Source organism: Felis catus, chromosome A3 (genome assembly GCF_018350175.1).
Source record: "Felis catus isolate Fca126 chromosome A3, F.catus_Fca126_mat1.0, whole genome shotgun sequence".
Taxonomy (NCBI): domain Eukaryota; kingdom Metazoa; phylum Chordata; class Mammalia; order Carnivora; family Felidae; genus Felis; species Felis catus.
Window position 1 is genome coordinate 53,941,803 of NC_058370.1, and position 23,311 is coordinate 53,965,113.

At 39.5% G+C, this 23,311-nt stretch overlaps 1 protein-coding gene across 4 annotated transcripts in view; it reads left to right on the plus strand.

The window, feature by feature from the left end:
• Positions 1-16,082, plus strand: part of ST6GAL2 (ST6 beta-galactoside alpha-2,6-sialyltransferase 2) — an 86,127-nt gene extending 70,045 nt beyond the window's left edge. For all 4 annotated transcript variants that reach the window (XM_023251538.2, XM_023251539.2, XM_023251537.2 and 1 more), the window contains exon 6: positions 11,119-16,082. In XM_023251538.2, the coding sequence (XP_023107306.1) occupies positions 11,119-11,390 (272 nt within the window). In that variant the 3' untranslated portion in view covers positions 11,391-16,082. The remainder of the gene's footprint in view (positions 1-11,118) is intronic.
• Positions 16,083-23,311: the final 7,229 nt, after the last annotated feature.

Sequence of the window (23,311 nt, forward strand, 5' to 3'; positions counted from 1 at the left end):
GTACTGATTGTATTATTACTAATATTTCTGGAATTCATAAATGCAGACACTATAATTTCAGGCAGTTTAACTATGCACAAGAATAATAGGCTTAAAAACAAGTCATAACTTTCTTTTCCATGTTGTATTGTTTTTGAGGGGGGAGGATTCTAATTTTCCAATACATCATCCAAACTCAGGTGTTTAACACAAAATAAGAAGCCACTTAGCATCCATATTTATGATTATGTAAAACATGTCAGAGTTATATTGATTAGAAATACCTTTGCATTTCCCTGTAAATAATGAATTCTGAATGTGTGTTACGATGAAATAAATACAATAGAAATCAGCTAAAAATTGGCCTTTCCGGTATCATTCTTGCATTATATGATTTTATCTAATGAGGTGGATGCTTCTTAAACTATTATTTTGCTACATCAAGTTCAGATCTCCAAACCACCTTTTAATTACAAATATTTTCTGGAAGTCTTACTTGAAGACTCACTTTTGCTCCCAAATAATCTTAAGCATAGGGGCACCTGGATGGCTCAGTCGGTTAAGCATCCAACTTCAGCTCAGGTCATAATCTCATGGTTTGTGAGTTCGAGCCCCGTGTTGGGCCCTGTGCTGATAGCTCAGAGGCTGGAACCTGCTTCAGATTCTGTGTCATCCTCTCTCTCTGCACCTTCCCTGCTTGCGTGCCCTCTCTCTCTCTCTCTCTCAAGAATAAATAAACAATTTTTTTAAATAATCTTAAGTATAATTTTCATAATTTTCTCTTTTATGATGAATTTATGGGGAAACCTGACAGGGGTGCTAGATTCCTATGAGACTGGCCTATTCCATACACTTAGATTTTCTTGCACTCGGACCACTTATTCAGAAATCTGGTTTGCAGTGTTGTGTTGGTCATGCTCAGAAATTCCTAATTTACCTCACATATGAATTATGTTCAAGTGTTAACTGGAATTGATGTAAGCCAGTGTTTTTTTCTGTCACTTGCATCGTGTTGTTTATATCCATAGTTTATTTTGCCACGTGTTAAAAGGATCCATTCAGCAAGGAGAAAATTCTGTCATCCTGAACAATTTTGGTCGTTACTTTGAATACTTCAGGTGAAAGCAAGATAATTTTAATCACGATTAAAATATACAAACACACTATACCTGATCTGAAAACACATCAACTACAGCTAGACACGCAAAGTAGAATTTTACAGAGGAAGCCTCACTGATTTAGAATTTGTGGTACTCTGAACATGGGTTGTACTTTGCTTTGTATCCTGGCTTTGGAGCAAATAAATAAGTGTATCTACTGTTAGTATGCTGAGTCAGATAATGTGACATTTTTATTAAGACCAGTTGAAATGCTTTTTAATTGGTTTGATAATTACATTGCATTATACAGTACTTAAAGACATGTAATTTGGCAAATGAATGCTTCTTGAGTCATGATTGCCCAGAAAAATGTGCACTTTTTTTTCCCCTTTAAATGAATCCCTAGTATGGACTCGTTTGTAAAAACCGGCCAAAGAAACTGAATGTTAATTGAATTATATTTACAGATTTTAAAAAGCTGGCCACGTGCCCATCTGATTGGCTTAGGAAAATACATTAAAATGTGTCTAAATATTGATCTGCCTATCTAAAAGTCTGGCTTCGTGTCAGGAGCAGGAACTTTTCATTGAGGCTTAATTGATGTACAATATTATATTAGTTTCAGATGTACAGCATGATGATTTGATATTTGTGTCTGTTGCCAAATGATCACCACAATAAGTTTAATTAACATCTGTCACCATATGTGGTTTACAGAGTTTTCTTTCTTGTGATGAGAACTTTTAAGATGGACTCTCTTAGCAACTTTCCAATATGCAATACAGTGTTGTTAACTATAGTCTCAATGCCATATGTTATATCGCATGACATACTTATTTTATAGCTGGAAGTTTGTACCTTTTGAGCCCCTTCACCTGTTTTGCCCACCCCTCACCACTGGCAGCCACCAATCTGTTTTCTGTATCTATAAGGGTATTTTTTTGTTCCTTGGGCTTTTTTTTATCCCACATATAAATGATATCATAAGGCGTTTGTCTTTCTGTGTCTAACTTACTTCACTTAGCATAACATCTTCTAACTTACTTCACTTATCAATGCCTTCAAGGATTCTTTGTTAAGAGAAACAGAGTCCAGCAATGGACTCAGGTTGTATCTGTATCTTAGCTCTTGTGAACATTGTGCTTCAGTAACATAAGGGTGCAGATATCTTTCCAGGTGGCTTTGTTTTCTTTGGATAAATACTGAGAAGTGGTATTACTGAGTGATACGGTAATTTCTATTTTTAATTTTCTGAGGAACCCCCATACTGTTTTCCACAGTGGCTGTACCAATTTACAATACCGCCAACACTGTACTAGGGTTTCTTTTCCTCCACATGCTTGCCAAAACTTATTTCTTATTGTTTTCATGATAGCCATTCTGAGAGGTGTGATGTAATATCTCCTTGTGGTTTTGATTTCCATTTCCCTGATAATTAGTGATTTTGTGCATCTTTTCATTTACCTGTTGGTCATCTTTATGTTTTCTTTGGAAATCTATCCATTCAGTCTTCCGCCCATTTTTTAAATTGGATTGTTGGGTTTTTTGTTGTTGTTGTTGTTTTGTTTTGGGGTTTTTTTTTGCCTGTGTTCTTTATATGTTTTGGATATTCACCCTTTTTCAGATACATGATTTGCAAATATTTTGTATTCAGTAACCTATATTTTCATTTTGTTGATTGTTTCCTTTGCTTTGAAGTTTTTAGTTTGACGTAGTCCTACTTGTTTCTTTTTGTTTTTTTTTCTTTTCATTTTTCTTTTTGCCTTTGTGTTTGTGGCAAATCCAAAAACTCATTGCCAAGATCCTTGTTTAGGAGCTTAATATCTATGTGTTCTTCTAGGAGTTTCATGGCTACAGTTCAAGTATTTAATCTATTTTGAGTTATTTTTTGTGTATGGTATAAGATAGCAGTCCGATTTCATTTTTTGTGTGTTGCTGTCCAGTTTTCCCAGTGCCATTTATTGAAGAGACTGTCCTTTCCCCATTGTATGCTCTTGGTTCTTTTGTTGGAAATTAATTGACCATATATGTGTGTGGGTTTATTTCTGGGCTCTGTATTCTGTTCCATTGAGCTATGCGTCTGTTTTTATGCCAGTACCATACTGTCCTGATTACTGTACCTTTGTAACATAGTTTGAAATCAGGGATGGTAATGCCTTCAGCTCTGATCTTTTTCAAGATTGCTTTGACTATTTGGGGTTTTTTTGTGGTTCCATGCAGATTTTAAAATTGTTTGTTCTATTTCTGTGGGGGAAAAATGCCATTGGGATTCTGATAGGGACTGCAATGAATTTGTAGATTGCTGTGGATAATATGGATATTTTAACAATATTAATTCTTCCAGTCCATGAGCATGGAATATCTTTCTATTTATTTGTGTTTTCTTCAGTTTCTTTCATCAGTATCCTACAGTTTTCAGTGTGCAGATCTTTCACCTCCTTAGTTAAGTTTATTCCTAGATATTTTATTCTTTATAGTGCAATTGTAAATGGGATTGTTACCTTAATTTTTCTTTCTGATAGTTTGTTATTAGTGTAGAAAAGCAAAACAGATTTTTGTACATTGATTTTCTATCCTTCAGCTTTGCTGAATCCATTTATTAGTTCTAATAGCTTTTGGGCTAGTTTTCAGAGTTTTCTATATATAGTGTCATGTCATCTGTAGAGTGACAGTTTTACTTCTTCCTTTTCTCTCCTTCTATCCTTCTAACTTTGAATGCTTTTTTTTTCTTTGTCTTGCCTAATTGTTCTGGCTAGGAATTTCAATACTATGTTGGATAAAGTGGCACAAGTGGATATCCTTGTCTTGTTCTTGATCTGAGAGGGAAAACTTTCAGCTTTTCATCATTGGGTATGATGTTAGCTGAGGGCTGTTCAGGTATGGCCTTTATTATGTTGGGGTACAGTTCCTCTAAACCCACTTTGTCGAGAACTTTTATCATAAATGAGTGTTGTTTTGTCAAATGCTTTTCTGCCTCTACTGATATGATCATGTGATTTTTCTCCTTCATTTTGTTAATGTGGGTCTATCACATTGATTGATTTACAGAAGCTGGACCATCCTTACATCCCTGGAACAGATCCCACTTGATTATGGTGTATGATCCTTTTAATGTGTTGCTGAATTTGGTTTGTTGATATTTTGTTGAGTATGTTTGCATCTGTGCTCATCAGGGATATTGGCTGGTAATTTTCTTTTTTTGTGGTATCCTTTTCTGTTTTTGGTATCTGTGTAATGCTGGGCTCATAAAATGAATTTGGAAATGTTCCCATCTCCTCTGTGTTTTTTGAAGAGTTTGAGAAGGATTGGTATTAATTCTTCTTTGAATGCTGGGTGAAAGCAGTAAAATTTTATTAGTGATGAAAGCAGTTACTTTTTGGTAGTCCATAAACAAAATACTTGACATAAAAGTTTAAGTGATTTTTAAAAAATTCTTTACTGAATAGCCTAGTATTAAATTATTTGTATCCTTTTTGATTTTTAGGCGATCCTGAGCAGTCCTAAGAAAGGAAATGAAAAAAAATACTAAAAACATTTTTAGCATAACCAGATGTGAATTTGCCATGTGAATTCTGGCATGGGGAATTGATTATGAAGTAACATGATACTGTGAATTTATCCATGTATGGTATCTTTGCAGAAAAGATTTAACCTGACAGGCCTGACTGCTGATATTTAGGAAGGCATGCCTGCAAAGCTGGCCCTTGGCTGGCATCTGGGATCTTTGATTTGGGAAGGTTCCCAACCTCGAAACTAATAAGAGTAATTCACCTTGCCTAGACTGTTCACGCAAGCACTATGGTTTATGCTGAACACCTGCTTTCATTCTGGGAGTCTGGAATTTTGCTATGTGCCAGGCAGAGACTGCCTGCATGACCAGTTCCCAGTTAAAACCTTGAGCACCAACTCTCTCAATAGCTTCCCTGATTGGCAGCATTTCACATGTGTTGCTAGGGGTATGAAGCAAACCCTGTGTGACTCCACTGGGAGTGGAAACTTGGCCTTAGTTTTTCCTGGAGTTTGGCCCACATAAATTCTACTTTTGCTGTTTTTACCTTGTATCCTTTTGCTTTAATACATCATAGCAGAGTAGCACTATATACTGGGTCCTGTGGGTCCTCCTAGTGAATCAGCAAACCTGGGGAGGGGGTGAGTTGGGGGCTCTCAATGTGGCACTTTATTGGTGGTAATTCAGAGGAGAACCACGTGTTGTTGGTATTTACATTGTTTGTGAACAGTAGGGCTCAGTGTCACAACACTTGAGAAGCAATGCTGGTGGTAGTACTCAAACATTCTTTCTCAGTGCATCACGTAAGACTCTTTCTCCAAGTCATCCAAAGAATTGCCAGTTATGGGCTTGCTACCTGTTTTTATATTTAAAGGTTAGTTCTTTAACTTTCTTTTCTTAAAGAAACTTTCTCTTAATCCCCAATGATTAGCACTGTGCCCAGTTTAATAAATGTTGGATTTAACTGAAGAGGCCTCCGGCAGAATGTGAAGCCTTTGATCTTTCCTAGCCCCGTCCCAGCCCTGCCTCCCTGCAGTGTCTACACCCACATCCCACAGTTCCCTAACACGCGTACTGAGAACTGTGCCAGGGCTATTATATAACTCCAAATATTGATGTCTACCTAGCTCCTTTTTGCAAAACAAGAAGAAATTTCATCTTTAGGATTTTATTTATGGCTAAGTACTCTTAACTGCTAGCATAACTATTGTATCTATTTGACCACATTTAACAGTAATGATTTTTAGTATTTATTATATGAGAGAGTCAGAATCTAAACTCCCATCTGTGTGTAATCATGGCCCTAATAAATCGAAAAGTGGAGTATGCATATGCCAAATGAATTGACCATGCTGTCTGAAAAAAACTTTTGAATAATAAAAATATTCTCCAGCTTTGGTGCCATAAATCTTGTCCACCTTTCACGTGTAGCCAACAAATTGTAAATTGCTTTTCCCCTTCCTTTTGAAGGTGTTGCCATACCATTTGTGATGTCAGTGCTATAGCTGGCTGACATTTAAACACTTAGGGCAGATTCTGCTTTTGTTTAAGTTTTACGATGCTCTCAGCTCATGGTTCTAGAAAGCCACAAGTTTGTATGAGTACACATTGGGCTGGATAATTGCTCCTGTAAGTCTGTATCAGGTAAGGAAAGATCAGGAGGAATTGTGCAGGTAACTCAAGGCAAGAACCCACACTTTCTTAACCTCCACTCGCCTTCATTTTGTCTAAAATGAAGAACCAAGTTTCTGCATTTCTGAAGCTCTAGAAGTCATTTAATCATTTTTAATTTTTTTTAAGTTTATTTTTGAGAGGGGTGGGACGGGCAGAAAGAGAGGGAGACAGAGGATCCAAAGTGGGCTCTGGGCTTACAACAGAGAACCCTATGTGGGGCTCAAACTCATGAACCATGAGATCATGACCTGAGCTGAAACTGAACACTTAACTGACTGAGCCATCCAGGTACCCCTAGAAGTTATTTTTAAATATAAAGTATTTTTATATGAAAGTGCTAAAACGTACCTATTTACTTGCAGGGAAACCAAAACTTCTTGCCCAGTCTTCTGACAAAATCTATATTGTATACCTAGCAAATGCATGATTTAAAATGTAATAACTAGCAGCAAGAGTAAAAATTTTCTCTGGGAAACTTCCTAGAGAAAAAAAATAATCTGATTCAAACATGTTAGTAGATGCTCTTTGAGCTGAAGACAATAGGAAGTACTTGAGAAACCACCCAAGGATCTTCTTACTTGGGTGTGGGTAGCAAACTCAACTCTAGATTTAATCTAATATGTGGAATGTCTAGCTACTAAAGAGACAGGATGGGCATCCCTGACAGAAGACGTTTTCAAAGAATATGTGTGTTAGACCAACATAATCCTCAAAGAATGGCCATCAGTGCATTGTAGGCAGACCGGCATTGGTCTACAAGTAGATCATCGTAGAAATTGACAGTATTTAGAAACTTCTGTAGTAACTTGACATAGCATGGCATCCAAACATGTGATAACTTTTCTAGTAAATCATTGTACTGTATTTTGTAGAAGTAATGGTCTGTGATAGATTGGACTTTTTTTTAACAGCCTTTTGCCACACATAGTTTAGGAATGCTTATTACAAATTCAGTTTTCTGGAGCTCCTGGGTGGCTCAGTTGGTTAAGTGTCTGACTTCATCTCAGGTCATGATCTTACAGTTCATGAGGTTGAGCCCCACGTCAGACTCTCTACTGTCAGTGCAGAGCCTGCTTCAGATCCTCTGTCTCCCTCTCTCTGCCCCTCCACGTGTTCCCCCCCCCTGCTCTCAAAAATAAATGAACTTTAAAGAAATTTTTTTAATTTAATTTTATTTTAATTTGCATCCAAATTAGTTAGCATATAGTGCAACAGTGGTTTCAGGAGTAGATTCCTTAATGCCCGTTACCCATTTAGCCCATTCCCCCCTCCCACAACCCCTCTATTTGTTCTCCATACTTAAGAGTCTTTTATGTTTTGTCCCCCTCCCTGTTTTTATATTATTTTTCTTTCCCTTCCCTTATGTTCATCTGTTTTGCCTCTTAAAGTCCTCATATGAGTAAAGTCATATGATACTTGTCTTTCTCTGACTAATTTTGCTTAGCATAATACCTTCCAGTTCCATCCACATAATTGCAAATGGCAAGATTTCATTCTTTTTGATTGCTCAGTATACTCCATTGTGTGTGTGTGTGTGTGTGTGTGTGTGTCTGTGTGTACACATCTTCTTTATCCATTCATCCATCAATGGACATTTGGGCTCTTTCCATACTTTGGCTATTGTTGATAGTGCTGCTATAAACATGGGGGTGCATGTGTCCCTTCGAAACAGCACACCTGTATCCCTTGGATAAATACCAAGTAGTGCAATTACTGGGTCATAGGGTAGTTCTATTTTTAGTTTTTTGAGGAACCTCCATACTGTTTTCCAGAGTGGCTGCACCAGCTCTCATTGCTACCAACAATGCAAAAGAGATCCTCTTTCTCGGCATCCTTGCCAACACCTGTTGTTGCCTGAGTTGTTAATGTTAGCCATTCTGACAGGTGTAAGGTGGTATCTCACTGTGGTTTTGATTTGTATTTCCCTGATGATGAGTGCTGTTGGGCATTCTTTCATGTGTCAGTTGGCCGTCTGGATGTCTTCTGTGGAGAAGTGTCTATTCATGTCTTCTGCCCATTTCTTCACTGGATTATTTGTTTTTTGAGTGTTGAGTTTGATAAGTTCTTTATAGATTTTGGATACTAACCCTTTATCTGATATGTCATTTGCAAATATCTTCTCCCATTCTGTCGGCTGCCTTTTAGTTTTGCTGATTGTTTCCTTCACTGTGCAGAAGCTTTTTTATTTTGATGAGGTCCCAGTAGTTCATTTTTGCTTTTGTTTCCTTTGCCTCCGGACACATGTTGAGTAAGAAGCTGCTGCAGCCAAGATCAAGGAGATCTTTGCCTGCTTTCTCCTCAGGAATTTGATGACTTTCTGTCTTATGTTTAGGTCTTTCATCCATTTTGAGTTTATTTTTGTGTATGGTGTAAGAAAGTGGTCCAGGTTCATTCTTCTGCATGTTGCTGTCCAGTTTTCCCAGCACCACTTGCTGAAGAGACTGTCTTTATTCCATTGGATATTCTTTCCTGCTTTGTCAAAGATTAGTTGGCCATAAGTTTGTGGGTCCATTTCTGGGTTCGCTATTCTGTTCCATTGATCTGAGTGTCTGTTTTTGTGCCATGAGGAAATTTTTTTTAAAAATGCAGTTTCCTGGATCCCAACATACACTAGTGGCACCCAGATCTCTGGAGATGGGAACAAGTCTCAGGAACTGACATTTAGCATGCTGCCCTGGTCATTCTTTTTCATGCTGAAGCTTGAGAACTGCTTTAGGAGAAGAGCCAATAACGTGGCTAAGACATTTAACTATGAGATTAACTTCTGAAAGCCATCCACTCTAACACTCTAATGACCAGAGTTGCAAAAGTGGCAACTCGTACACGTTTGGCTACAGCCCTCAGGGAAGAGTTTCTTTTACTGGCTGACAACACAACCCAGGTAAACGGAGACTGGTCCAATTCCATTGCTAGTTTTCGAGATGCCTTTGTGCAAGACGCCCTCAAAGGCTCTTCACTGCCATCTGCAGGAAAGTAGTTGTCATAATTGTATTAATGAAAGGCATCTAGGTAGGCGAGGGATGCCAGGACACTTCAAAGCAGTTCCTTGTGCAAAGCTGGCATAGCCACGTACCATGCCCAGGGGAGGGAGAGCAGCCAGCTTCCAGGTGTTGCGGTTCAAGAACTTCTTCCATAGCTCCTGATTAAAAAACACTGAAGCTGGAGCACCTGGGTGTTCAGTCAGTTAAGCATCTAACTTCTGCTCAGGTCACGGTCTTGTGGTTCGTGAGTTTGAGCCCCACATCTGGCTCTGTGCTGTCAGTGTAGAGCCCACTTCGGATCCTGTCTCTCTCTCTCTCTCTCTCTCTCTCTCTCTCTCTCTCAAAAGTAAACATTAAAAAAATATATAATGAAAACACTGAAGCCATTCTCAACTCCATAGACACAGGTCCTGTGACACTCCCTGATGAAGAACATACACATTGTTTGTTGCAGGTGTAAAGTAACCAGAAAAAAGGTGGGGGATTTAGTTCGCCCTGGGCACATGGCTTTCTCATTTGCAATGTGAGTTCCTTACAGATGATTTTATGAGGAGGGGGACAAAATGTTCCTAGAGCAGTAATTATCAGAAGGAGGATTATCCATTATCACCTGTGCTGTATCTTCAGGTAGTGATACCCGCTCTCCTCGGTGACTTCAGGAGGAAGGTTCTTGCCCTTAGCTCCACCTGAATCGCTGTCACCTTCGGCCTTCCCAAGGAAGGGGTCACAACCTGGCAGCAAGTCAGCCATGGGAGAGGAGGAAGAAGAAGTGGGTTGTGGGAGGAAAAGGGGAGGAACAGACCAGTAGCTTGAAGTTTTGACATAGCTCTTGAGAACAGTTTTGCTTTTGAGACTGTGAACAGAAGCACCTCCTTCTCTCTGTTAGGAATATCTTTTACTCTCAGCCACACTACTACATCATGGCTCTCAAGTCATACCTTTACTGACTTCTAAACAGGATGCCATTGTCACCTCTGGACCAGCATCCCTTTCTCCTGCTTCCCTGTGTCCCCTTGTCTGCCAGGCTGCCCCATAGGTGCAGGCCTCACCTCCCTGAGCAACTCCTCTGAACCCCCAGACAACATTTGGCCCCTGCTCTCTTCTCTCCCAGTGGCCCTTATGTGTGAATTTCTCTGGCTGTAAGGGTTTTCATGGTTGATTAATTAGAAATATAACTGTCCTCTGCAGATAGATATTGCCTCTAACAGGAGCTAACTGTTGCCACCATCTTGTTTTCATAAAGGATACCTCTTTCCTAAAAGGCATAAGCATATATATTTTCTTAAAGTTTAAAGGATGTGAACAAAGGTGGTGGTGGTGCTGGGAAAAGAAAGCTGCCTAGCCTAGGATGAGGTTTGATAGCACTCTATTTGCAACATAGGGAGATAATTTTGATATTATGAATCTTAAACTCTCTTTCCCAATTCCATCTCTTTCCATTCATATATTTTATAATCAAGAAGCTATTTTATAGCCCTTGTTTTTTTTTTTTTTTTAACATGTGTTTGTTTGGAATGTAAGAGCCCTACTCTTGCAAATGAGAACAGAACCTGTCTGTGGACTGCAACACGTGAACTTGGAGAATGCGAACCTCACTCACTAGATTATGTCTTGTTAAGTACAGTAACTGCGCCTCCCACAATAATCCTATGAATCCTGTGAATGTATAACAGTACCACATCTCAGGCCCCCACAGCCCCTGAGCCACAGACAGGCCACTTGCTGGAGGTTCTGACACTGCCACGGTAAAAGTAACAGGAAAACGAGCCCAGGGCAAGCGCCTGTTGCTACAGTCATTCCGTCCACCACGGCTCCAGAACATTCTCGCTCCCGCTCGGAGTTGTTCATTGGCTTCTAACTTTCTTTCCTGCGGCAGGAATCCTCATCATGATGTCCATGTGCAGCGAAGTGCACGTGTATGAATACATCCCGTCCATCCGGCAGACGGAGCTGTGCCACTACCACGAGCTGTACTACGACGCGGCCTGCACGCTCGGCGCGTACCACCCGCTGCTCTACGAGAAGCTGCTGGTGCAGCGGCTGAACACGGGCGCCCAGGGGGACCTGCACCGCAAGGGGAAGGTGGTCCTGCCGGGGCTCCGGGCGGTGCGCTGCCCTGCGCCCAGGCGCGTCGGTCCGCACTCTTGAAGAGGGGTTCTTGAGAGCCCATGTGCAATAAGGTACTACTGTCGTACTCTGAGTCCCAGAAGAATACTTGAAGATGTATTTTAGGCAATGTAGTCTTCAGTCTTTAGACTGTAATTTAGTGGTGGCCGCGAGAATTCCTCTTTTTCTAAGCCATTGAGTATTTATTACTACTTTGAATACAGAAATGGAGTTTAAAAGGAAAAAGCTCAAGAAAGATGCAAAAAAAAAAAGAAAAAAGCAAATGTGTGACGAATGGGTACTATACCTCCAGAAATGTTAGCCTTTTCTTATGCCATGGGCACCCCTTATCAGGGTGGGTTTCAGCTACAGGTTTCTTTCCATGATATACCTGATACTATGAAATGGTTTATACACCCTTGTCAAGGTACGGTATCTATAGCACCTAATGTGTCCCTTGTACATTCATTCGTTATTAAATACCCTAGAGTTTATGACGACCATCTGAATTATCACTCAGATGTGTTTAACAGCAGAATCCCCAGTATATGTTGAGAGATGCACATGTTCACCAACTGTTGCATATTCCCCAGCTCCATTTCCCATTGCCCACTGAATTTTTGCTTTGTTTCTAAAACCATAAAGCATCCATCTCAAGCAGTCCAAGAAAAAGCCACTCCTGGAATAGCACTGCAAAGGAGACACTTTGTTTTCCTGCAGTATTTTCTTACTCTGGCAAGTAGACACAGAATCACTGGGCTGGCTGCAGGGTGGCCCGGGACCAGGATGTTCCCAGCTCCAGCTTTTGCGCACTGTACCTCCTCGGCTGCCAGTTCGCACAGCCCTTACGCTGTTACACTCAAGACACTTGTGACCCCCTTGTCCGTGAGGGGGGGTAATCTAGAAGGAGAATTTCAGAGCCTTCATTCTGTGCTTCTGGGGATGCACACCTGTCTCTTTCATGGGGATTTCTTTCAGGTCAATATCAGCTGCTGGAAACCTAGCAGTGATGTTCTGGATTTTCACTAATTCTCCCTACAGACAGACAGTGAGGAACCCTGCCCCTGTTTTCACAGATATATTTTATGTCAGCAACACACAAGCCACATAATTAAGTAAAATTGTGTGAAAAGGTTGCTCTTTAACAAGAAGGAAAATACCTACATGCTTGAGAGGCAACAGCTCATAGAGGGGAGGAAGGTGTCACCCCAGTGCATTAACTGTATTCGGTTCTGTTTTCTTTTGGTTTTTATCTCAGCTTTTGTCACTGATACATTGAAAAACAGGTTTTTTTTGCTATGAATGTAGTGAAACAGAAACATTTTGGAATACCTTAATTAAACATGCTATCTCTCTATATAACCGAAACATTTTTCAGCAGTACACATAAGACTTCTTTTCATTAAAAATCTGTTCTCCCTTGCAAGCGTGTAGATGTCAAGAGAGTTTTGTGGGAAAGTTTTTTTTTTCTTTTTTCTTTTTTGTTCCAGGATTGGTTTTTTCCTGAGTGCTTTCAAAACTACTTTCTTGAGCAAGAATGGTTTATAGAAATTGACAGCTTCTGTTTGGTTAGGCTAACTCCCCAGAAATCAGGTTAGGTAATAGACATCTCCTATGGCTTATTATGATAGTGAAGTGTAGGAATAACTGAAAAGTTTTAATCATGACAGTATCCACTAAAAGCCTATTTTTAGAACTTTCTTTCTTGAACTATGAAAATAGATTCATAATTTTATCCTACACATTAGCTTATATGTGAGCAGACATGGTCAAGCCACTTTTCTCTCTGGTTTCCTGAAAGAGCTTAGTTTTGTCCCCATGTGGAATGAGGAGTTCAGTGACTGGATGCTGGTGAGGTAACTCTGATCACGGTGAGTGAGCAGTCCTCCTGTGGCCTTGGTTCTCCCTGGACCTTCCAGGCTCTGCCTTCAAATGCCCATGACATTGAAGTTCCTTTGGTAGCCTTCCTGGTGGATTTCCTTCTTACCTTCTTTTTATCCAGGACAACCCCCTTCAGTGACATAAGAGCTTGGCTAAAGGAAAATTTGTCTGGGTCAATATAAATATTCAAGTTCAGAAGCCCCAGAAAACACTTCAAAGATTTTTAAATAGCATTTTGTTGTAACGCGTGTACTTTAAAAAGTCCTTTCAGTCTCACTGAGGTTACAAGAAAGACTGAAGAGCATAAAGGAAATTTAATTAAAATTTTTGAATTTATTATGGCCTTAAAGACTCTTGGGAATCAGGGTCTGTTAAACATTCAGAAAATGTGGTACACATATTAATATAGCATGGCTGGGCATTCTTCTGTTTGAAAGTTTAAATTGTTTAGCCTCTGAAAAATATCAGGCAGTTACAGTTAACATGATGACTGCATCTGGTATTAGCTAAATTGGTCCTAAGTGGTAGTATTTTGCCAGACATTGATTAAGTCCTTCTAGGCTACATTTACTGAACTGCAATAAACACACAGCTCTTCTGTGGAGTAGTTAACAATAAATGCTGTCCTATTACATTTCTCCCAGGCTCTGTCCCTTCTAAAATGCTCCATCCACTTCTGGAAGGGACACTGATAAAATCCTTAAGGTGCAACCTGAAGCCATTATCTTCAATTGAAGATAATTTCAGGAGATCTTTGGTGGTGGTGGTTGTTATCACAAAAAAACAAATGTTGACCAAGAATGACAAGGCACCTTTATCTAGATTTTCCCTGACTAGTTTCCCCAGTTCCTCTACCAGGTATGAGGATGGGGTTTAATAGGTGTTGAAAGCTCACTGTCCCCAGGGAATACCAGTGCCAGCCCTGGGTACCTGACCTTCCCTCCAGCCCAAGTCCTTAACAAGGCTGCTTTTATCGGGAACTTTGTGCATAGGCCAAGAGGTGGTCAATTAAAAGTTGCATATATGCACCATGCAACATCAAGGGCATGTATTAAAATGAATATAAAATGTAGTAAAAGTGAGGGACTTTTGCACATCTTCCAATTATTGGGTCTTTCCTTGTCTGCCTGTATGTAGAACTCCAGGAGCCCTGCGTCAGTCACAACTCTTCCAGTGTGTCCTGCCCTAGGTCTCTGAGCCAGACAGTTAATCAATCCTGAACTCACCAGTAATAATCTGTCATTGTAGCCATAGTGTCTGGACAAAGCAATGCTGAAATAATCGTTAGCATTTTCAAAATTGGGAAATAAAAGTAACAGTTTGAAACTACCATGGGATTGCTCTGTTACGTGTTTATGAGCCAGTTACTTCCAGTGGAACAGATTAATACCTTATGTTGTTAGCTGACCCTTCCGGGCAGGAACACGTACATCCACTGAATTAATTAGGTCTAGGTCCTGTTCGGCTGCATTAAGTGGGATCAGTCTCACGTGAGTAATGGCATATGATGGAAGCATTTTTTATGCACAAGTGACATGATTCAAGTTCTCTCTCCAGCCTGTCTTAAGAGATCAACACACAGTGCATGTTCAAGGCTGATAGGTAGAGTGACCTGGTCTCATTTCTGCTCAACTATGGGAAGAGGCAGAGAGGGAGGTAGGGAATTATCGAGAAATCCATGACAGGCCAAACAGTCTCTGAATATATTCTGATACTCTGTCACATTATCCGATTCGACTTCCCACTTTCTGATAGGTTAGAACTCTTTCTCAGTTGTGACAGCCAACGAAGGCAGCTACATTTAGAAGTTAACTGCTTAGGTAAAATGTGCCTGCGTTCAAACTTGTTTCTTTTTATACTCTGGACATTTCCATTGTGAAAATATTCTGCATGTTCTTGTCACTTGGGCATTATTTACACAATTGGTAAATGAAAGGTATCTCTCTGTGAATTCAAGGATAAAATGTAAGTTCTGATTCTTGTTTTCTTAAATAAATGAAGCCTTTTAGTAAGACGTAATAATCCAGCATACTCCTCTACAAGCTTGGAATGATAGAATTTAAAGAATTAAAGACATTGCTATAGTTCTTACTTTTGTTACAAAAGTGTGCATGTAGATATAGTTATATAATTGTATATATACGTATCTACACACATGTTGGTTTTATATTGTCTTTTTTCATCAAACTTTTCCTAAAACCTTTACAACCAATTTTATTTTAATTATGCAAACGCCAGTGTTTTAATAGAAAAACGTAAATGTTATATGTCCTTCTATTAAAGAAAAAAATTCGGTCTTCCCACACACTGATATTTTACACACCCTGGGTATGTTAAAAAGTATGGCAGAAATATTTAAAAGGCACTATGCAGGTAGAACCCTGAACACTGTGGCCTCATCAGAATGTGACGCTGAACATTGATGAGAAGGTTATTTATTATATAGCTCATGGCTTTTACAAGGTTAGGGGCAAAAGTGATTATTGGCTTCGTGGAAAATAGTCTTCTTACCAGGTAGGTTTCACACAAATTAACTGCACTGATAGTGCTAACACCTAACATTTCTGATGCCGCACATCGTGTTCTACTCCAGATAAAACACGTATGACATTTTTCCGGTGGGAACCAGTGAACTTTTTTAACAGCTTTGGGAATTTTTTTGTATGATAATTTTTAAACTGGAATGTGTACCCTTCAAACTAATGAAGGCCTGAGGTTTTTCCAGGAGTCACATTTTAAAAGTGTTTGTATACATTTTAACACCTTTGATATTTTCTATTTTGGTTTTGTATATTTTTATGTATACACAGTGTACAGACTTTTTTCTTGTAAATAAAACATGTTTTCATTTGTCTAGAAGTTTCTGTGTTTTAATTTGTAAAAGTCACGGATACAAATGAGCGACCGTCAGAATCCCGAGCCATCCCTAGGAGAGGGCGGCACAAAGCCGAAATCTCATTAGAAATTTGTATACAAGGTAACAACAGCATGCCCTGGAACTGAGAGCAGGGCCACCCCTGGGGCCTCAGACCGGAAGCAGGGGCCGTCTTCATCCGAGGGGTAATTGTCAAATGCAAAGAACCACAGTGGCAAAAACAAGCAGGAAAGGCGTATTAGGCTGACGTATCTTTAGGTGGAGTTAGTAGCCCAGCATTTTGGTTAATTTATCGCCTTGGGAGAGTCTTCCTTAGCTTGACAGGGTTTCGGGTCTTAGAAAAAATATGTAAGTTATTAGTTATATATATGTAAAATACATGTAAGTTATTAGAGGGAAGGCCTAGGGACAGTGAAGTCACCTTAACCCACTGCAATGTCACATCAGCCTTGGTATTTTTGTGCTTGCTGTGTGAAGGGAAAATCGGTTAATCAGGCTCCCAGAAAGAAATTCCCAGTCCTTTGTGCTTTCTGGGTGGAATGTAAAGGAAGCCTTGAAGGGAGGCATTCGGGGTGTTTGATGTGAGGACTGATAGGAGCAGCTGGGGAATTCGGGAGACATAAATCACCTCTGACTGTTGTGCTGAATCAGAGAGGGCTCCCACTACCTTTGTGTTACTGTCATTTTTCTTTTCCCACAACATGACTGCCTGCTTCCAGATCATTAAAACGCAGGCCTTGCCCCGAGGGCCCTGATTAGAAAGATGCTCAGAGAGCAGCCAGTGATGAGCCGGCCCCTCCCTGGATGTGGAGGTGCCTCCCCGGGGGACTGGCTGGTGGTCTCTGCCATCTGGATGCTCTTGGGAGGACTGAGCGGGGAGAACAGGACCAACTTCGGGTAGGCTGCACAGAGATGAGGGAGAAACAAGGGGAAGGAGACGGGGATGAAGAGCAGGGTAGGGAAAGGGAAGGCTGAAGTGAGGGGGAGTGAACTACAAGTGCCAGGGATCTTTGACACCACTTGCATAGCAAAGGCATCCACTCAGAGACAAAACTGCCTCCTGGCTAAAAGCTCAGCGGGCTGACTGAGCTCTGTGCACTTAAATGTTGTGTTCAAGAGACCCTGGAGCACAGAGCCCTGCAGGCCAAACGCCCTCCTGCACTAAACCTCTACTGGCACCTCATTGCCTGGAACAGGGGTTGGCAAACGGCAGCCCACAGCCTATTTTTGTAAATAAAGTTTTATTGGCACACAGCCCTGTTCACTTGTTTACATGCTGTCTATGCTGCCACATACAAAGAGCTTAGTTGCGAGAGACCTCACAGTCCACTTGCCAAACCTAAAACGTTAATTATCTGGCCCTTTACAAAAAGGTTTGCCACCTCCCACTACAAATACAGAGGTCCCCACCCTTATTCATGGTTTTGCCTACCATGGTTCAGTTACCCAAGGTCAGCTGTGGTCCAGAATCAGATGATCTTCCTGACCTATCACCAGGAGGTCAGCAGCAGTCTAATGCTATGTCACAATGCCTACATCGTTCACCTCACTTCATCTCATCATGTAGGCATATTATCATTTCACATCATCACAAGAAGGATGAGTGTGGCACAATCATATACTTAAAGACCACATTCATATAACTTTTATTGCAATGTATTGTTACAATTGTTCTATTTTATTATTAGTTATTGTTCATCTCTTCCCATGCCTAATTTGTAAATTAAGCTTTATCATAGGTACATATGTATTAAAAATATATAATATATATAGCACTGAGTACTATCTTTGGTTTCAGGAATCAATCAGGGTCTTTGAATATATCCCCTAGAGATAAGGTCGGGGGTTGGGGGCACTGTACAATTTACCAAGAACTATTTAAGCAAGACTTGTAGTAGATGGTTGCACATAGATCTCACAAAATCACCTTCTAAGGTAGATATTATATTAGCCCCAGGAAAGTTGGGACTCAGAGAGGTTAATTCATCAGTGTATAATCACACAGCCAGGAAATGACAGAGGTTGGCTTGCAACCCTTGTCTGACTTCAGAGCCCACAGTTAGAACCATTATGTTAGGCTTCTTAAAGCAGTCTCTAGTACCTAGAGGTACTGCCTTAATATTCAAGTATCCCATACCCCAATAGTCCAAGGGCTCAGCTTTTCAGGATAATTATATTTTGAATATTTTAAGAAACCGTGCTATGAAATGTATGCAGATTAACAAAGGATTCAGGCTTTTCAAGTTCTCTGAATATCCAGAACACTAAAATGCATCTAAACTACATGTGTCAGGCAAGTATAACTTTCATTTTGTTATTAGAAGCTAGTGTCTATGTTCGTCACACCTAGTGAGTAGAGTACCTCTTATGTGGAGTAGAGAAAGCACACGCATGGAGGCCTGGCATTCCATCAACTGTATTCCCAGCTACTGTCCTAACTAAATTGCATCATGCTGGAGAAACAAGCAGTACTTAACCTGAAAACAATGAGATGCCAGCTGAGAAACTGATCACAAAAATAAAAGAAAAATCAATGACTTTGAGAAATGTCTTCCTGTCATTACTGACTTCCTGATCCTCACAAGGAGGGAGAAGAAAAGAGGATTAGAACAACAGCATGCCCCTTGGCTGTCTTAAAAACACTGCTGGCCTAAAGTCACTGCAGAAGTTACTTTGGAACTGCTCTTCTCCTCTATGAAACCTGTTTGAGTGAGGTCTGGCACAGAGCATCTAGGGGAAGACACACAGTCACCTTGGAAGCCATATTGGGCGGCAGTAAACGAAGAACCAGCGGCCATGGTACTATGGCTGCCTCACCATAGGCGCTCCAAGAGGCTGACCTAGGCTCAGAGCTGACCTAGGAATCCTGAGCAAGCAATGGTGTTCTGGACAGCTGTCATCTACACGGCGGTGTGTACGAGAAGCATAGCTAGTTTTTTTCATAACTAAACATTTCTATCTTAATTCCCTTTCCCAACACAAGGTAAAAGCTACCATATTTCATCTCATCTAAGACATCACTAAGTATGAGATACATCTTTCTTTTGTGTACCACTAGGGGAGAAAATGCTGTAATTAGTGAGAATTTGTGTGCTGTCAAACACAGTAGCTACAAGCCACACAAGTCTATTGAACAGCTGAAGTGTGGCTCATCAGATTTCAGATGTGAAATGTAAAATACACCCTGAATTTCCAAGACTATGAAAAACGAATGTAAAATATCTTAATCATTGTGTTATACTGATGACATTGAAGTGGCATTTTAGACATTTTGGGTTAAATAAAAATACATGAAAATTAATTTTACTTGTTCCTTTTTACATTTTTAACATGTTTCCCAGAAGATCTGCAGTAGCTACACTCATGTTATATCTCCAGTCAACAGTAGTTACTTTGAACTTGTATATTTGCTGAAAAGACTTTTAGGCTTATTGACAAATTTTTATTACATTAGCATGCTTGTATATATAGAAAAGCAAAATACAAGTGAAACACGTTACTTAAGGTATTCTTAAAACATTTGTATTCACAGGTTCTCTCTTCTGAATCACTTTTTGGATAAGAGTCATTAATTTTCCATGATTTTTCAACCCACAGTTGTCCTCTACACCATCAGAAGCAATGATGATACACCGCTTTCTAAAGGGTGTACTACTATCATCTTCAGGATTTTCTTTGGAGCTACTGATATAGTCTGCAATTTTAATGTCCACAAGGAGATAAGAACAAATTCTTAAGACTGCTGACTGGCAAATAGTGATGGCCAATTGCATTTCAACTTCATGGATGTTAAAATATGAGGGGAAAAAATCTTGGTGTTAATGAAAAAACATATTTCTAATCTAGCTTGGATTTAATCCCATTCTTTCCCAGAGTTGTATTTAAATTCTGAACTGCAAAAAAGTACTTCTGAGGTGGCAGGGTAAGGCCTTTCAGAAATCCCCTCTCTCCATAAAAGCAACAAGAACACTGGAAGAAATCGTTGCAATCAAAATTTTCAGACATTAGGACATTAACTAAGGGATTAAAACAATCCAAGGAGAGTGTATTCAAGAAAAGTGGCTAAATCACAGTAAGACAAGTGAGCTTTGTAGTATTTTTAACTTGCCTTATTCTCTTCCCTTTCTCTCCAGTTCCAAGAGAATCTTGATAGCTATCAACCATACCAGCCACTGGAGGGCCAGAACAGCTTCTGAGCTTCCTGAAAGCCTCAGAGAACCATCCTTGTTTGACGTTTCTTGCAGCTCACTGCAAAAAGCCTTTCTCAGAGAGTGTAGGTCTTTTACCTAACTCAGAGCCATCTGGGGCTAACAGCCTTATCACTAGGATGTTTTTTGAAAACAACAAGCAGCAATTCTTTAACATCACAGCTAACCAGTTGAAGCTAACAAGAGGCTGACCAAAAACCTTAGAACAAAATAAACTGGGAAAGAGATGTCTGTAGCAGGGTTTGAAAAAGCTTTGATGTCTTCCTGTGAATCTGAAAGGCTATGCACATATGCAGGGATGTGTGCATGCCCAGAAAAGACCCAATATTCAAATGTTGAAGACATGCTTCAACACACGTTAGACCCCTAGGCAAAGGCTAGGTGGCTTAATGGCTCAAGGCATTGAAAAAAAACCAATCACTAGTTGAACACTAAAGTAACTGAGCAGAGACCACAATGGCTGCAAACACAAGGAATACAGACAGTATTTACATAAGTACTTCGAAGAAATCACTAAATAGACAAATAGCAAAAAAAATAACCATTGAGAAGGGAGGAGAATCTGATTTCCAGAATTATCATACAATTCTAAATGTCTAGTTTTTAACAAAAAATTTATGAGACATAAGACAAATAAGAAAGTACAGTCCAAAGACAGGAAAAAAAAATCTATAAGGAAGATAGATGTTGGACTTACTGGACAAAGACTTTAAATCAGCTATTATAAATATGTTCAAAGAACTAAAGATAACCACGTCTAAATAATTAAAGACAAGTGTAAGAACAATGATTCACAAAATTAAATATCAGTAAATATATAGATATAGATATTATAAAAGTAATGAAATAGAAATTATAGAGTTGTAAAAGATGATACCTGAAATGAAAATTTAGCTAAAGAGGCCCAAAGCAGATTTTAACAGGCAGAAGAAATAACTAATGTATTTGAAGATATATAAACTGGACTTCATGAAAGTAAAAACCTTTATGTTTCAAAGGACACCATCAAAAAAGTGAAAAGGCAAGTCATAAAATGGGAGAAAATATTTGCAAATCACACATCTTATAAAGGGCTAGTATTTAGAATATACAAAGAACTTTTACAAATGTATGATAAAAAACATAGAAGCCCAATTTAAATGAAGTGATAATTCTATGCAGAAGATGTACCAATGGCCTTGAATCCCATGAAAAATTGCTCAACATCATGAGTCATTAGGGAAATGTAAATCACAATCACATAATACACTTGGCACACACAAGAATGTCGATAATCAAAAACCAGACATGACAAGTATTGCTGAGAATGTGGAGAAATTGGAACACTCTTACTCTTCTTCTGGGGTGTAAAATGGTATGTCTGCTTAGGAAAACAGTTTGGTGGTTCATCAAAAAATTAGAGATATGATGACCAAATGCCCCAGCAATTCTGTCCTAATTTCTGGAACCTGTGATTATAATGTGTTACATGACAAAGGTATTGTGGTGCCTGGCTGGCTCAGTCAGTAGAACATGCAACTCTTAATCTCAGGGTTGTAAGTTCAAGCCCCACATTGAGCATAGAGCTTATTAATTAATTAATTAATTAATCATTAATTAAAGCAAAGAATTCACAAATCGCAGAGGATAGTAAGATTGCAGATAAGATTAATCAGCTGACCTCAAAATAAGTAGATCTATTCTGGATGATGAAGGTGGGCCCAATGTAATCTTTAAAGTAATAAAAGAATTAGAGAAAGATACAAATAAGGAGATCCAGAGAGGTGGGAATGTGTAAAGATCATTTCCCAGAGTTTCTGTCTTTGGTGATGAAAGAAGAAAACTATGAGCCAAAGACTGTGGGCAGCCTCTCCAAGCTGGGAAGGGCAAGGAAGGGAGAGCCTCTGGAAGGGAATGAAGCTCTGCTGGCACCTTGATTTTAGTCCAGTGAAATGAATTTCAGACTTCTAAAATATGGAACTATAGGATAAGACATTTTTGTCATAAGCCAGTATTCATGGTAATTTGTTACAGTGACCATAGAAAATGAATACAATGCTCAAAATAATTCTAAACATATCCACAGAAAAATTCATACCTGAATATCCATAGAAGCCTATTCATAACAGCCAAAAAGTAGAAATAACTCAAACATCCATACTGATGAATGGATAAGGAAAATGTGGTATATGCATTCAATGGAATTTTTTTCGCCATAAAAAAGAATGAAGTAGTGATATATGCTATAATGTGGATTAACCCGAAAACATTATATTTAGTGAACAAAGTCACAGAACAAGTATTTTATGTTTCCATTTATATTGAAATGTCTGAAATTAGGCAAATCCATAGAGACCTAAAGTAGATTAGTGGTTTCTGGAGACTGGGGCAAGGGGGGGAATAGGAAATGACTACAGATGGGTATAGGGTTTCTTTTTGGGGTGATGGGATGTTCTGGAAATAGACAGTGGTGATAGTTGCATGAGCCTGTGAATATGCTCAAAAGTACTGAATTGTACCCTTTAAAGGGTGAAGTGTGCGGTATGTTAATTTTATCTTAACAAAGGAAAAATAAGTCTTATTTATTTATACTCAAATGTATTTGTACTTAAAATAAAACTAAAGTTTCATTGAAGTAAAATTCATGACCACATGAGGGAGCAGCTTTCATGGTCTGAGGCCCTACAGGAAGTGTCTGGTCTCTAGCCACCATTCATCCATGAATGCTGAAATGTCCTCATTGCTGTCTAATGTCCAACCACAGGCCCATCCAAGATCTGCCACCACACCCCTCCCTGCAGTCTCAAAGTCTCTGAAGTCTGGTCCTCTTGCCAGCTAATTTTTTCCACCTTTCAGGCAGGCTCACAAGTCACAGCTGTGTCTTGCTGGAGTGAGGGGACAGCCTGGAGTCTCTCTGGTTCATGGCTTGTACAGTTCCATTTGCTACTTTACACCTTCCTGGATGTGGGGTACTATGTATCTCGCTGCCTCCCATGGTTCCCCAGGAAAAACAAGTCATG